Below are 16025 nucleotides of genomic sequence, written 5' to 3' on the forward strand. Positions count from 1 at the left end.
ATGGTAGTTAGATGATAACGTTAACTAACAAGTTATCTTATTGCCCAATTAATTACACCGTCTAATTCATTGGGTTAGCAAGTTATCTTGTACCCCATTCATAGACGGTAACTGTTTTTAGCGCTTATTGACGATAGTATCTTCTGGTCGGGTTCGTTTTAAGATCCCCGACGCTCGTTCTGAAAGTTGAAAAGGATTGGTTATGGTAAGTGTTTCGAAATATATGAACGTATAATTCATATCGGCAATAAATAATTTCCTAAAAACAAAAGGTTACATTACTACACACCAACACGGCCATGTTACGTCGTTTGTTTACTGAAGACATTGGCGGCCACCTGTGCTAATTGGCTGTGGAGCGTGCTCCACACACCTGTGTGTTGTGACCGCGTTGAGACGTTTCTGACCTGCTGACTGGTTGTGCGGCTGCGGTGTTCAACCATCTAGCTGGTCACACATGTTGCCTAGCTCCGACTAGCACACTAACGCGGTGTAAGCGTAAATGGGAGGAATTGTGAAGTGTAGTTCGCGAACGATTCTTATTTTGAACGACTCTTTACTGACTCGAGTCATGATTTTTTTTTCCGAATGAGTCGTTCATTTTATTTGTTAGTTTGACCTGCTGGTTTCAAAGAATTCTACAGCAGGATTCATACCGTACTCCAACCACCAACTGTCTATCATGTGCGCGCAGAAAAGTAGATCAGGCAGCATATATGGAAAGTACACGTTGATAAATGATCGCAATACATTTATTATTGAATGTTATCGAGTGACACAGCTTTGTAGAATCCAAAACATGCTCAGTCTGCCTCTGCGCAACACTCGAATTCGAGAACAAATCTTTTGTGTGGCTTCTGCAGTTTGAAGGATATCCTATTGAGCAAGCAGTCAAGCGATTTCATTCACTTCACAATCAGGTCGGTTGCGGCCGCAACTAGACCTTGTTTCAAAGGTTTCAATAAATAATCTTATTTGTATGCTTAGAAATCACAAATTACATTGTTTGAAATTGAAGCACTGCTTTATATGTTTCAGTCACAGATAACAGCTCCAATAAGCTCCCCAATGGTGAATGAGAGGTGTGTAGAATCATGATTCTTTTGAGTTTTTAGGTCATTGTTTGCTGGCTGGGGGTCCTGCCTGCTCTGGGCATTAAAGGCGTCAGCATGCGTCAGTTGGGCTGGCGCCTAGCCAAGCATCCTCCCCTAAAAGCGACAATAGTACTTGTTGTCCATCTTGAGACGCTGTGGGCAGTTTACACTAACTCAAAATAGTCAGAATGTATCTAAGATACACTACAAAAGTATGTGGACACTTTCTTGTCCAACATCTCATTCCAAAATCATGGGTATTAATATGGAGTTGACCCCCCCCCCCCCCCTTTGCTGTTATAACAGCCTCTACTCTTCTGGGAGGCCTTCCACTAGATGTTGGAACATTGCTGTGGGGAATTGCTTCCATTCAGCCACGAGCATTAGTGAGGTAGGGCACTGATGCTGGGCGATTAGGCCTGGCTCGCAGTCGGCATCCAATTAATCTGAAAGGTGTTTGATGGGGTTGAGGTCAGGGCTCTGTGCAGGGCAGTTAAGTTCTTCCACACCGATCTGGAGAAACCATTTCTGTATGGACCTCGTTTTGTGCACGGGGGCATTGTCATGCTGAAACAGGAAAGGGCCTTCCCCAAATTGTTGCCACAAAGTTGGAAGCACAGAATCGTCTAGAATGTCATTGTATGCTGTAGCGTTAAGATTTACCTTCACTGGAACTAAGGGGCCTAGTCCGAATCATGAAAAACAGCCCCAGACTATTGTTCCTCCTCCACCAAACTTTACAGTTGGAACTATGCATTGGGGCAGGTAGCGTTCTCCTGCCATCTGCCAAACCCAGATTCGTCCGTCGGACTGCCAGATGGTGAAACGTGATTCATCAATCCAGAGAAGGCGTTTTCAATGGTGGCGAGCTTTACACCACTACGGCCGACGCTTGGCATTGTGCATGGTGATCTTAGGCTTGTGTGCAGCTGCTCGGCCATGGAAACCCATTTCATGAAGCTCCCGATGAATCGTTTTTGTACCCACGTTGCTTCTAGAGGCAGTTTGGAACTCAGTGGTGAGTGTTGCAACCGAGGACAGACGATTTTTACGCGCTTCAGCACTCGGCGATCCCATTTTGTGAGCTTGTGTGGCCTACCACTTCACCGACTGAGCCGTTGTTGCTCCTAGACGTTTCCACTTCACAATAACAGCACTTACAGTTGACCGGGCCAGGTCTAGCAGGGCAGAAATTTGACCAACTGACTTGTTGGAAAGGTGGCATCCTATGATGGTGCCATGTTGAATGTCACTGAGCTCTTCAGTCAGGCCATTCTACTGCCAATGTTTGTCTATGGAGATTGCATGGCTGTGTGTTCGATTTAATGGAGGGGTGTCTACATACTTTTGACCATGTAGTGTAGCTCAAGAAATCCGTAATTAATTTAGTCGTTTTTGCCAAGGAGATCTTAGTCGCACAATTTTACATCTTAAGTAAACTATTTTGGTGCGTTTTTTTCTCAAGGAAAAAATGTGGATGAAAACGTCACAATGGCGTCGTAATATATGAGCAAACTCTTCTGTCTTGTCTGGGAAGTTCGGCCGGCGCCTAGACAAAGATTATTGATATACTGACAAGATGCACGTCTCTCTGCTCGAACAATGGGAGTTCTCCACAAAGCGGCACGTGGGATGTTTAGCTCCTGCCTATCCTTTCTTTGGATTGGTGTACACATCTCAATTATGGTAATCTAGTCTTACTAGTCTCCTGCCATGAATATGCATAGCCATCTCCAGACAACTCTGATATAAAGTGTTTTTTCTCAAAGTTGCCGGGGATGTCACGTGTCCTTATATCAGTACACTCGTAACAACTTAAGCATTACTAAACTTCTATTAGATCAGATGAACCTCAGGTAGCACATGAGCCATACATTTTTGTTGTTGGCCAAATTCAACACTTAATGAGGGGTGGACAGTCCTCTTCTGGTTCTGCCGGGTGGAGATTATAACAGAACATGGTCAAGATGTTCAAATGTTCATAGATGACCAGCAGGGTCAAATAATAATAATCACAGTGGTTGTCGAGAGTGCAACAGGTCAGCACCTCAGGAGTAAATGTCAGTTGGCTTTTCATAGCCGATCATTCAGAGTATCTCTACCGCTCCTGCGGTCTCTAGAGAGTTGAAAACAGCAGGTCTGGGACAGGTAGCACGTCCGGTGAACAGGTCCGGGTTCCATAGCCGCAGGCAGAACAGTTGAAACTGGAGCAGCAGCACGGCCAGGTGAACTGGGGACAGCAAGGAGTCATCAGGCCAGGTAGTCCTGAGGCATGGTCCTAGGGCTCAGGTCCTCCGAGAGAGAAAATGGAGAGAAAGAAAGAGAGAGAATTTGAGAGAGCATACTTAAATTCACACAGGACACCGGATAAGACAGGAGAAATACTCCAGATATAACAGACTGACCCTAGCCCCCCGACACATTAAAACATGCCTCCATCACTTCCTTTGATCACGGTTGACAACTCGTGTCGCCCTCCCAGAGTGCAAAGAACGTTGGCGTAACCCTGGACAACACCCTGTCGTTCTCTGCAAACATCAAAGCAGTGGCCAGTTCCTGCAGGTTCATATTCTACAACATCTGTAGAGTACCACCCTACATCACACAGGAAGCAGTGACTCGCTCCTGGAGGTTCATGCTCTACAACATCTGTAGAGTACCACCCTACATCACACAGGAAGCAGTGACTAGCTCCTGCAGGTTCATGCTCTACAACATCTGTAGAGTACCAGCCTACCTCACACAGGAAGTGGCGCAGGTCCTAATCCAGGCACTTGTCATCTCCCGTCTGGACTACTGCAACATGCTGTTGGCTTGGCTCTCGTTTGCCATCAAACCCCTGTAACTTATCCAGAACGCCTGGTTTTCAAGTTTATCCTATGTCCCCCCTCTCCTCCGCTCTCTCCACTGGCTTCCAGTCGAAGCTCGCATCCACTACAAGACCATGGTGTTTACCTACGGAGCAGCAAGAGGACCTGTCCCTCCCTACCTTCAGGCTATGATCAAACCCTACACCCCAACCCATCCACTACAAGACCATGGTGTTTACCTACGGAGCAGCAAGAGGACCTGTCCCTCCCTACCTTCAGGCTATGATCAAACCCTACACCCCAACCCATCCACTACAAGACCATGGTGTTTACCTACGGAACAGCAAGAGGACCTGTCCCTCCCTACCTTCAGGCTATGATCAAACCCCCTACACCCCAACCTGAGCACTCTGTTCTGCCACCTCTGGTCTCTTGGCCCTCCCGCTCAGCCCAGTCCAAGCTCTTCTCTGTCCTGGCACCCCATTTGGTGGAACCAGCTCCCCCCCCCCCCCCCCCCCCCCCTGAAGCTAGGACAGCAGAGTCCCTGACCATCTTCTGAAAGCACCTGAAACCCTACCTCTTTATATAGTATCTTAAATAATCCCCTCTAGTTGTTGTTTCAGGCAAGATGTTATCACTGGCAGAAGGCCAACTTGTTCTAGGCTATAGACAGAGGAATTTCAAACGTGGGATGCCTCTTGGCTTGCTGACAATCACTAATTGGCTTGTTGTTTGGTCGTATTCTTTACGCACTAAAACGGAGGAAAGCAGACCGTTTTTCTGTTTCAAACCGTTTCATGGTATGGTGTGCACTAATGAATACGACCCAGCTTCTTACCACCAATCGTTAGGCCTAGTTAATCTATGTTTTTAGAGAGATGATCACCGCAACAAAACAAAAAACCACTTGAAGCGAAGCTTCCTTAGTGGAAGTGAAGACAGAACAACTAGTTTGTTCAGCTCCTGCTGTTCTAACAGGAAGGGTGTGAGTCATCTCCAGAATGTCATCCCTCCATGCCAGGTGACATAGGCTGGGTCCCAAATGGCACCCTATTCCCTATATAGTGTAGTGGGCCTGGTCAAAAGTAGTGCACCCTATTCCCTATATAGTGTAATGGGCCTGGTCAAAAGTAGTGCACCCTATTCCTTATATAGTGTAATGGGCCTGGTCAAAAGTAGTGCACCCTATTCCCTATATAGTGTAATGGGCCTGGTCAAAAGTAGTGCACCCTATTCCTTATATAGTGTAATGGGCCTGGTCAAAAGTAGTGCACCCTATTCCCTATATAGTGTAATGGGCCTGGTCAAAAGTAGTGCACCCTATTCCTTATATAGTGTAATGGGCTTGGTCAAAAGTAGTGCACCCTATTCCCTATATAGTGTAATGGGCCTGGTCAAAAGTAGTGCACCCTATTCCTTATATAGTGTAATGGGCCTGGTCAAAAGTAGTGCACCCTATTCCTTATATAGTGTAATGTGCCTGGTCAAAAGTAGTGCACCCTATTCCCTATATAGTGTAGTGGGCCTGGTCAAAAGTAGTGCACCCTATTCCTTATATAGTGTAATGGGCTTGGTCAAAAGTAGTGCACTATAAAGGGGGCATGTGATTAAACATGGATTTAAAACGGTCTTCTGTACATTCCTCTGAGGCCTGTTTCTGTAGGAATTAAATGTAGGCTAATGTCCCTCTGCCTGAGTGAAGCTTAGTCTTGAAACATTGCTTATGGTGCTTTCCTCACAGCATACGTAGTTAACCAGGTTTTATGTTGGTTGGTTGCATTTCACTTATTTTCTGTGTTCAAAAGGACACCTCACTACAATGTTGTTGATCCATCCTCATTTTTCTCCGTTCACAACCATTAAACTCTGTAACTGTTTTACAGTCACCATTGGTCTCGGGGTGAAATCCCTGAGCGGTTTCCTTCCTCTCCGGCAACTTTATTTAGGAAAGATGCCTTTTTATGTTTGTAGTGACTGGATGTGTTGATACACCATCCAAAGTGTAATTAATTAATAACTTCACCAGGCTCAAAAAGGATATTTTAACAGCTTTTATTTTATTTTATTTTTTTACCCATCCACCAATCGGTGCCCTTCTTTGCGAGGCATTAGAAAACCTCTCTGGTCTCTGTGGTTTAATCTGTGTTTGAAATTCACTGCTCAACTGAGGGACCTTACAGATTATTGTATGTGTGGGGTACAGAGATGGGGAAGTCATTTTAAATCATGTTAAACACTAATTTTTGCACGCAGAGTGAGTCCAAGCAACTTAATATGTGACTTGTTAAGCACATTTTTACTCCTGAACTTATTTAGGTCATAACAAAGGGACTGAATACTCATTGACTTATGACATTTCAGCTTTTAATTTTTAATTAATTTGTGAACATTTCAAAGAACATAATTCCACTGACCTTTATGGGGGTTGTGTGTGTGTGTGTGTGTGTAGGCCAGTGACACATCTCAATTGAATCCATTTTAAATTGAGGCTGTAACATAACAACATGTGGACAAGTTCAAGGGGTGTGAATACTTTCTGAAGGCTCTGTATATTTAGCCTAGTGATAGATGGAGCAGTGGAAATAAATTCAGTCCCTGAGTCCCCCGATATACTTCCCCCAGATCGGCGTGCTAGTCATTGTTATTGTGGGGATCGAAAAGAGATTTCCCAGTTTTACTGGTTGACAGTTGTACTCTGTTGCAACATTACTTTTCCACTTAGCCAACACCCTGTTTCTTCCAGTTTCTACACCTTCCTTCCCCATAACGTCATAATTACTGCTTCAGGGAACACACCTTAATGTTCAGCAGGGAGACAGCAGTAGAGAATCCTTAATGTTCAGCAGGGAGACAGCAGTAGAGAATCCTTAATGTTCAGCAGGGAGACAGCAGCAGAGAATCCTTAATGTTCAGCGGGGAGACAGCAGTAGAGAATCCTTAATGTTCAGCAGGGAGACAGTAGAGAATCCTTAATGTTCAGCAGGGAGACAGTAGAGAATCCTTAATGTTCAGCAGGGAGACAGCAGTAGAGAATCCTTAATATTCAGCAGGGAGACAGCAGTAGAGAATCCTTAATGTTCATCGGGGAGATGGTAGCAGAGAATCCTTAATATTCAGCAGGGAGACAGCAGTAGAGAATCCACAAGGAGGACGATGAGAATGTGCGTGTCCCAAATGGCACCCTATTCCATATATAGTGCACTACTTTTACATTTTTGTTTTTATATATATATTTTCATGGCATTTTTTTAATGCTTTATTGGATAGAGACAGTGGGAAAGATAAAGGAGAGAGTGTGCTGAAATGATCAGGATTGGAACTCGTGCTGCAGCGGTGTATGTGCACCGAGGGCTGTGGCTTAGACCACTAGACCACCCTAGGCCACATAGTGTACTACTTTTGACCAGGGCCCATTGGGTTCTGGTGAAAAGTAGTGCACTAGACTATATAGGGGTGTCATTTGAGATGCAAGCCCGTGAAAGCATGTGTGTGATTCACTCAGAAACAAAGGGTTTATCGTCACGTTTCATTCAGGTCACCTCAGAGATTGTGGAATGTTGAGTCGGTCACATGATCCATGGCATTTAAATGCAGATAATTAGGCTTCAACCCCAATGGTTGGACAGACAGTCTAATTCCATCGTTTTTTAGGCGGTGCTTTTCTTTCCTGTTGGGATTGAGAATGAGATGTAGACTAGGCCTGTAAAGACTTATCCCAATATAAACACCACTTTTGACGTCTTGTCTTTGGGGGAAAAACCTGTGAAGTGATTATTATTATTTTTTTTTAAGCCATTGATACCAGCGTTTGTGATTGTGTCTTTTCAAAGTTGCCTCAATTTTGACTAATAAGTGTTGGAAATGTATCCATTCTAAGATTACTAGGCAACATGTTAAAAAACAAACTACTGATCTCATTTGTTGTCTCCCTTTCTGTGTGTCTGTCTCCCTGAATGTAGCCGACTCTATCTCAATAAGAAGAGCAGTGACAAGCAGCCCTACAGTAAGCTGGCGGGGGTCTCTCTACTGAAGCCACTGAAAGGAGTAGACCCCAACCTCATCAATAACCTGGAGACCTTCTTTGAGCTCGACTACCCCAAGGTACTACTTGTTCTATATTAGGGATGTAACAATTTACCGATACAAATTAGTCCCTTGTTCAAATGTATATCGGTCTGCGTGAGCCCAAGCCGATCCAAATGAAGCATGCATCGGTCAGAAAACCCGTTTCAAACGTTATGAATCACGGTTCACTTAATAGTTTTAACTCTTAAAATATCTGACTTTTAAAATATATGACTTTAAAAATATATATCTGTTGTGACTGAATTGACGCTCCCTCCATCATATCATAGCCTATCGAACGTTTATGCATTTAACTACGTATGATGCCCCGTAAACATCGTGGCGTAGTTCATTACGCTCTACGTCACCTTCACGCAAATCACGTTTCGCTACTGAATGAGAACATAGGGTTTCAAAACGCAAGACAAGATTGAGAAACTAGTCTTTCGTCAAATATCGCATTTATTTTCGGAGATTTAGTAGAGTTTCATTCAAGACAGGTGAAACATTGATTCAGGGGATAATGAAACATTGTTTCGTTTAACTTTTTTCCTCAAGTTTTTTTCTGGAACTTTCTAGCAAGTCAAGCTATCTTACCAAGCAGCTAGCTAAAAGCTAAGCTAGGTTGAAGATATAATTGTAGCTAGCAACCACCACCTAATAATTATAATCAAAAACAAAACCTCTTTATCATCACAATACACTGAAACGGGAGGCAACAGTCATATAATTGGCTTAACAGCCAATGTGTGTTTTAACGTTTTTAAATAGTACTCACTTATAGGAATGGGTAATTGTTTACATGTTGCTAGCTATCTCATAAAGCCATTGCTCAAAAAACACATTTTTTATCTTGTTCTGTGGTTTGGTAACTTCCTTTTCCATTGACAGACTCTGGCTGCATTTAAAGACTACGTAAACTATGTAAAGAATGTAAAAATGTCAAGTGTGCGGCATTCGTTTCGCAACGTCGCTTTCAACTGCACGAGGGTGCTGCGACACCACTCTGGATGGTCCCCAGTGAAGGGAATGACATCTGCAGGGTGCTGGGTGTGTCAGGGAGCGCTGTCTACACGGCTACGTTTTAGAGATTTTTTTTTTTTAAATAGCTGTACAGAAACTAAAATTTTTAAGGCAATTTCCTGTAATTCAACACATTTCTCCATAGAGCTGAGATTTTATTTTTCCCATGGCTAATGCTGTGTTCTTTTGCTCAGACATACTAGCAAAATATATATATACTGCTAAATTATTTTGTTTTTGGAATTTTCAATTCTCTGACTGTCTAGCTTTTATTTTATTATGAAAAATGTATAGATCCATTATCTTTTCTACATACTTTTAGCTGGATTTAGTCGTTTTAAGCTTATGCTTGAAGCTGTTTTTCATTATTTAAAAAATATTTTTATTTATGCTGTTCTGCGTCCGGCGCTCTGCAGTGGACTGCTGAGATGTAATGTGAACGGGGCTTGACTGTCATGTGAACGGGGCTTGACTGTCATGTGAACGGGGCTTGACTGTCATGTGAACGGGGCTTGACTGTCATGTGAACGGGGCTTGACTGTCATGTGAACGGGGCTTGACTGTCATGTGAACGGGGCTTGACTGTCATGTGAACGGGGCTTGACTGTCATGTGAACGGGGCTTGACTGTCATGTGAACGGGGCTTGACTGTCATGTGAACGGGGCTTGACTGTCATGTGAACGGGGCTTGACTGTCATGTGAACGGGGCTTGACTGTCATGTGAACGGGGCTTGACTGTCATGTGAACGGGGCTTGACTGTCATGTGAACGGGGCTTGACTGTCATGTGAACGGGGCTTGACTGTCATGTGAACGGGGCTTGACTGTCATGTGAACGGGGCTTGACTGTCATGTGAACGGGGCTTGACTGTCATGTGAACGGGGCTTGACTGTCATGTGAACGGGGCTTGACTGTCATGTGAACGGGGCTTGACTGTCATGTGAACGGGGCTTGACTGTCATGTGAACGGGGCTTGACTGTCATGTGAACGGGGCTTGACTGTCATGTGAACGGGGCTTGACTGTCATGTGAACGGGGCTTGACTGTCATGTGAACGGGGCTTGACTGTCATGTGAACGGGGCTTGACTGTCATGTGAACGGGGCTTGACTGTCATGTGAACGGGGCTTGACTGTCATGTGAACGGGGCTTGACTGTCATGTGAACGGGGCTTGACTGTCAGATAACAACTGTGTGTGCACAGTGAGGGAGACACAGCTGCTTGCTCCAACGAGAGGTAGGCTTAGCCCTGAACTAATAGGCTAATAGACCGTTTGGAATTTTACAGAGAGCTATGTGGTTTTGAGACGGGGGTAAAATCCAAAGCGGCATTATATTAATTGGCTAAATGCCATGCTAATTTCTGAAGATAAATATTGACATACAGTACCAGTCAAAAGTTTGGACACACCTACTCATTCCATGGTTTTTCTTTATTTTGACTATATTCTATATTGTAGAATAATAGTGAAGAGTTCAAAACTATAATATAACACATATGGAATCACGTAGTAACCCAGAGAATGTTAAACAAATCAAAATATATTTTTATATTTGAGATTCTTCAAAGTAGCCACCCTTTTGCCTTGATGACAGCTTTGCACACTCTTGGCATTCTCTCAAACAGCTTCATGGCAAATATTTAGTAGTGAATTGCATACAAGTGTAACGTATTAATCTCATGTGCACCGTACAACTGAGACTCGCTGATAGATCTAGAATGCTGGACTCGCGCGTTCTCCTGTTGTGATATTTTACAAACAAATCACGTGACGGTTCTCAACTGTTCTGAGGAACTACGGAAAAGCTTCATGACGTAATGAAGATCGCAATCTGCTTTATCTCCCGGCGTATTGCACAAGTTGACTGCAGGTAATAACCTTTTATTTTTTTATTTATTTTTAAAGTAGCTACAAATATTCAGATTTATTGAGTAACTTAAAATAAATAGTTTTTGACGGTGTGGAAAAACCCACCACACTGTTTGTTAGTAACTATCAGTCTACTGTTATAGATAATGTTGCAATACAGTTGGACAGATCACAGTAATGCGTTAAGAGTGCAGCAAGCCAGAAGTACCTGTTTCCTATAGAACGACGTGTTCTATACTGTAAAGGGGAAACGTTAAACAAGGTATCCATGACGTCGGTGCGTGTTACCAACCAAACCTGATGATTGACACTGGCGATAGCCTTTCACAACTGTCTTTCATGCATGCAGGGACTTTGCCATTACAGTACTTGGACATGACGTTAGGGATGGGATGACAGAGGTATTTAAAACGCCCTGCCTTAACTTCCTATGGTGATACTCTATTACGACAAGCCTTAACCAACATGTCTCTACAGGTTCACTATGTCCGTATCTTTTCATATTCAATAATAGCTGTGAAACATGATGAATGATCTAACTGAAACCCCATACCAGTGAGTCAGGAAACCCACGTAGCGGTGAGTCAGGAAACCCGACGTAGCGGCGAGTCAGGAAACCCGACGTAGCGGCGAGTCAGGAAACCCGACGTAGCGGCGAGTCAGGAAACCCGACGTAGCGGCGAGTCAGGAAACCCGACGTAGCGGCGAGTCAGGAAACCCGACGTAGCGGCGAGTCAGGAAACCCGACGTAGCGGCGAGTCAGGAAACCCGACGTAGCGGCGAGTCAGGAAACCCGACGTAGCGGCGAGTCAGGAAACCCGACGTAGCGGCGAGTCAGGAAACGTTTGCTAAATTATTTTAAATTCAAACAGACTCTTTACTATGAGACTCTAAATTGAGCTCAGGTGCATCCTGTTTCCGTTGATCATCATTAAAATGTTTCTACAACTTGATTGGAGTCCACCTGCGGTAAATTCAACTGATTGGACATGTTTTGGAAAGGCGCACACACCTGTCTATATAAGGTCCTACAGTTGAAGTACGAGACAGGATTGTGTCGAGGGACAGATCTGGGGAAGGGTACCAACAAATGTCTGCAGCAAGGTTCCCAAGAACACAGTGGCCTCCATCATTCTTAAATGGAAGAATGTTTGGAACCACCAAGACTCTTCCTAGACCTTGCCGCCCGGCCAAACTGAGCAATCTTGCGAGAAGGGCCTTGGTCAGTGAGATGGGAGAACCTTCCAGAAGGATAACAATCTTGGCAGCACTCTACCAATCAGGCCTTTTATAGTAGAGTGACCAGACGGAAGCCATTCCTCAGTAAAAGGCACATGACAGCCTGCTTGGAGTTTGCCAAAAGGCACCTAAAGGACTCTGACCATGAGAAACAAGATTCTCTGGTCTGATGAAACCAAGATTGAACTCTTTGGCCTGAATGCCAAGCGTCACGTCTGGATGAAACCTGGCATCATCCCTACGGTGAACCAAGACAGCGCAGGAGTGGCTTTGGGACAAGTCTCAATGTCCTTGAGTGGCCTGAACTTTAACCCCATCGAACATCTCTGGAGAGAACTGAAAATAGCTGTGCAGCGACGCTCCCCCATCCAACCTGACAGAGCTTGAGAGGATCTGCAGAGAATACAGGTGTGCCAAGCTTGTAGCGTCATACCCAAGAGGATTCGAGGCTGTAATCGCTGCCAAAGGTGCTTCAACAAAGTGCTGAGTAAAGGGTCTGAATACTTATGTAAATGTGATATTTAAGTGTTTTTATTTCTGTTTGTTGCTAAAAATAGATTTTTTTTAAACAAACAGTTTTTGCGTTGTCATTATAGGGTACTGTGTGTAGATTGAGGGGGGGGGGACTATTTAATCAATTTTAAAATAAGGTTGTAACGTAACAAAATGTGTCAAGGGGTCTGAAAAGTTTCCGAATGCACTGTAGGGCACCTGGTCAAAAGTAGTGAGTAGCATTATTCAGAATAAGCCTCTGATTTACACAGATGGAGGGGGTCAGTGGGCCAGTAGAACACAGTTGGAGGGAGTCAGAGGGCCAGTAGAACACAGTTGGAGGGGTCAGAGGGCCAGTAGAACACAGTTGGAGGGAGTCAGAGGGCCAGTAGAACACAGTTGGAGGGGTCAGAGGGCCAGTAGAACACAGTTGGAGGGGTCAGAGGGCCAGTAGAACACAGTTGGAGGGGCCAGTAGAACACAGTTGGAGGGGCCAGTAGAACACAGTTGGAGGGGCCAGTGGAACACAGTTGGAGGGGCCAGAGGGCCAGTGGAACACAGTTGGAGGGGCCAGTGGAACACAGTTGGAGGGGCCAGAGGGCCAGTGGAACACAGTTGGAGGGGCCAGTGGAACACAGTTGGAGGGGCCAGTGGAACGCAGTTGGAGGGGCCAGTGGAACGCAGTTGGAGGGGCCAGTGGAACGCAGTTGGAGGGGCCAGTGGAACGCAGTTGGAGGGGCCAGTGGAACGCAGTTGGAGGGGCCAGTGGAACACAGTTGGAGGGGCCAGTGGAACACAGTTGGAGGGGCCAGTGGAACGCAGTTGGAGGGGCCAGTGGAACGCAGTTGGAGGGGCCAGTGGAACGCAGTTGGAGGGGCCAGTGGAACGCAGTTGGAGGGGCCAGTGGAACGCAGTTGGAGGGGCCAGTGGAACGCAGTTGGAGGGGCCAGTGGAACGCAGTTGGAGGGGCCAGTGGAACGCAGTTGGAGGGGCCAGTGGAACGCAGTTGGAGGGGCCAGTGGAACGCAGTTGGAGGGGCCAGTGGAACGCAGTTGGAGGGGCCAGTGGAACGCAGTTGGAGGGGCCAGTGGAACGCAGTTGGAGGGGCCAGTGGAACGCAGTTGGAGGGGCCAGTGGAACGCAGTTGGAGGGGCCAGTGGAACGCAGTTGGAGGGGCCAGTGGAACACAGTTGGAGGGGCCAGTGGAACACAGTTGGAGGGGCCAGAGGGCCAGTGGAACACAGTTGGAGGGGCCAGTGGAACACAGTTGGAGGGGCCAGTGGAACACAGTTGGAGGGGCCAGTGGAACACAGTTGGAGGGGCCAGTGGAACACAGTTGGAGGGGCCAGTGGAACGCAGTTGGAGGGGCCAGTGGAACGCAGTTGGAGGGGCCAGTGGAACGCAGTTGGAGGGGCCAGTGGAACGCAGTTGGAGGGGCCAGTGGAACGCAGTTGGAGGGGCCAGTGGAACGCAGTTGGAGGGGCCAGTGGAACGCAGTTGGAGGGGCCAGTGGAACGCAGTTGGAGGGGCCAGTGGAACGCAGTTGGAGGGGCCAGTGGAACGCAGTTGGAGGGGCCAGTGGAACGCAGTTGGAGGGGCCAGTGGAACGCAGTTGGAGGGGCCAGTGGAACGCAGTTGGAGGGGCCAGTGGAACGCAGTTGGAGGGGCCAGTGGAACGCAGTTGGAGGGGCCAGTGGAACGCAGTTGGAGGGGCCAGTGGAACGCAGTTGGAGGGGCCAGTGGAACGCAGTTGGAGGGGCCAGTGGAACGCAGTTGGAGGGGCCAGTGGAACGCAGTTTGGAGGGGTCAGAGGGCCAGTGGAATGCAGTTTGGAGGGGTCAGAGGGCCAGTGGAACGCAGTTGGAGGGGTCAGAGGGCCAGTGGAACGCAGTTGGAGGGGGTCAGAGAGGAACACAGTTGGAGGGGTCAGAGGGCCAGTAGAACACAGTTGAAGTTAAACAAATGAATTGAATAAATGCCTCGTGGCTTGAACTTTCTTTCTACAGTATTGGACTAATGTTTCTCTCTACAGTATTGGACTAACATTTTGTCTGTCTCTCTCTCTGCCCAGTTTGAGATCCTACTCTGTGTCCAGGACCATGACGACCCAGCCATTGATGTTTGTAAAAAGCTTCTAGGAAAATATCCCAACGTTGATGCTCGGCTATTTATAGGTAAGAGCCTGGTTGATGAATTCTTTGAACAACTGTTAATTAATATTCATATCTCATGTCCTGCTATTCTAAGATCTGTCTAATTAAATATGTTAATAATGGGTGACCGAAAGAATGTCGACACCTGTTCGTCAAACATCTCATTCCAAGATCATAATATGGAGTTAGTCCCCCCTTTGCTGCTATAACAGCCTCCACTCTTCTGGGAAGGCTTTCCACTAGATGTTGGAACATTGCTGCTATAACAGCCTCCACTCTTCTGGGAAGGCTTTCCACTAGATGTTGGAACATTGCTGCTATAACAGCCTCCACTCTTCTGGGAAGGCTTTCCACTAGATGTTGGAACATTGCTGCAGAGACTTGCTTCCATTCAGCCACAAGAGCATTAGTGAGGTTGGACACTGATGTTGGGTGATTAGGCCTGAGTCGGCGGTCCAATTCAACCCAAAGGTGTTCATTGGGGTTGAGGTCAGGGTTCTGTGCAGATCAGCCAAGTTCTTCCACACCGATCTAGACAAACCATTTCTGTATGGACCTCGCTTTGTGCACGGGGGCGTTGTCATGCTGAAACAGGAAAGAGCCTTCCCCAAATTGTTGCCACAAAGTTGGAAGCACAGAATTGTCTAGAATGTCATTGTATGCTGTAGCGTTAAGATTTACCTTCACTAGAACTAAGGGGCCTAGCCCCAATCATGAAAAACAGCCCCAGACCATTATTCCTCCACCAAACTTTACAGTTGGGACTATGAATTTGGGCAGGTAGTGTTCTCCTGGCATTTGTGGCTGAGCTGTTGTTGCTCCTAGATGTTTCCACTTCACAATAACAGCACTTACAGTTGACCGGGGAAGCTCTGGCAGGGCAGAAATTTGACAAACTGACTTGTTTGGAAAGTTGGCATCCTATGACGGTGCCACGTTGAAAGTTACTGAGCTCTTCAGTAAAGCCATTCTACTGCCAATGTTTGTCTATGGAGATTGCATGGCTGTGTGTTCGATTTGATACCTGTCAGCAACAGGTGTGGCTGAAATGGCTACATCCACTAATTTGAAGGAGTGTTCACATATAGCTGTCATTATACTCCTTATACTGTTCTGTAAAATATGCAGTTATCATTAATACAAATATTATTATTAATATCTCAAAAGTACTCCATTTTATTTATCCTATTTTTTTTTTTAGACATTGTTTGGAACAATGTGCTCTACAAGTACATCGCATTTCCAGAGTGGGCTCGCTACCGATTTTGACGTTATAAT

General features: G+C 45.9%; 1 protein-coding gene across 1 annotated transcript in view; it reads left to right on the plus strand.

Moving 5' to 3' along the window:
* Positions 1 to 16025, plus strand: part of ugcg (UDP-glucose ceramide glucosyltransferase) — a 28105-nt gene that overhangs the window by 680 nt on the left and 11400 nt on the right. The window contains exons 2-3 of the mRNA XM_038987441.1: positions 7864 to 8005; positions 14666 to 14768. Coding sequence (XP_038843369.1) covers positions 7864 to 8005; positions 14666 to 14768 — 245 coding nt within the window. The remainder of the gene's footprint in view (positions 1 to 7863; positions 8006 to 14665; positions 14769 to 16025) is intronic.

The sequence above is a fragment of the Salvelinus namaycush genome, unplaced genomic scaffold (genome assembly GCF_016432855.1).
Source record: "Salvelinus namaycush isolate Seneca unplaced genomic scaffold, SaNama_1.0 Scaffold73, whole genome shotgun sequence".
Taxonomy (NCBI): Eukaryota; Metazoa; Chordata; class Actinopteri; order Salmoniformes; family Salmonidae; genus Salvelinus; species Salvelinus namaycush.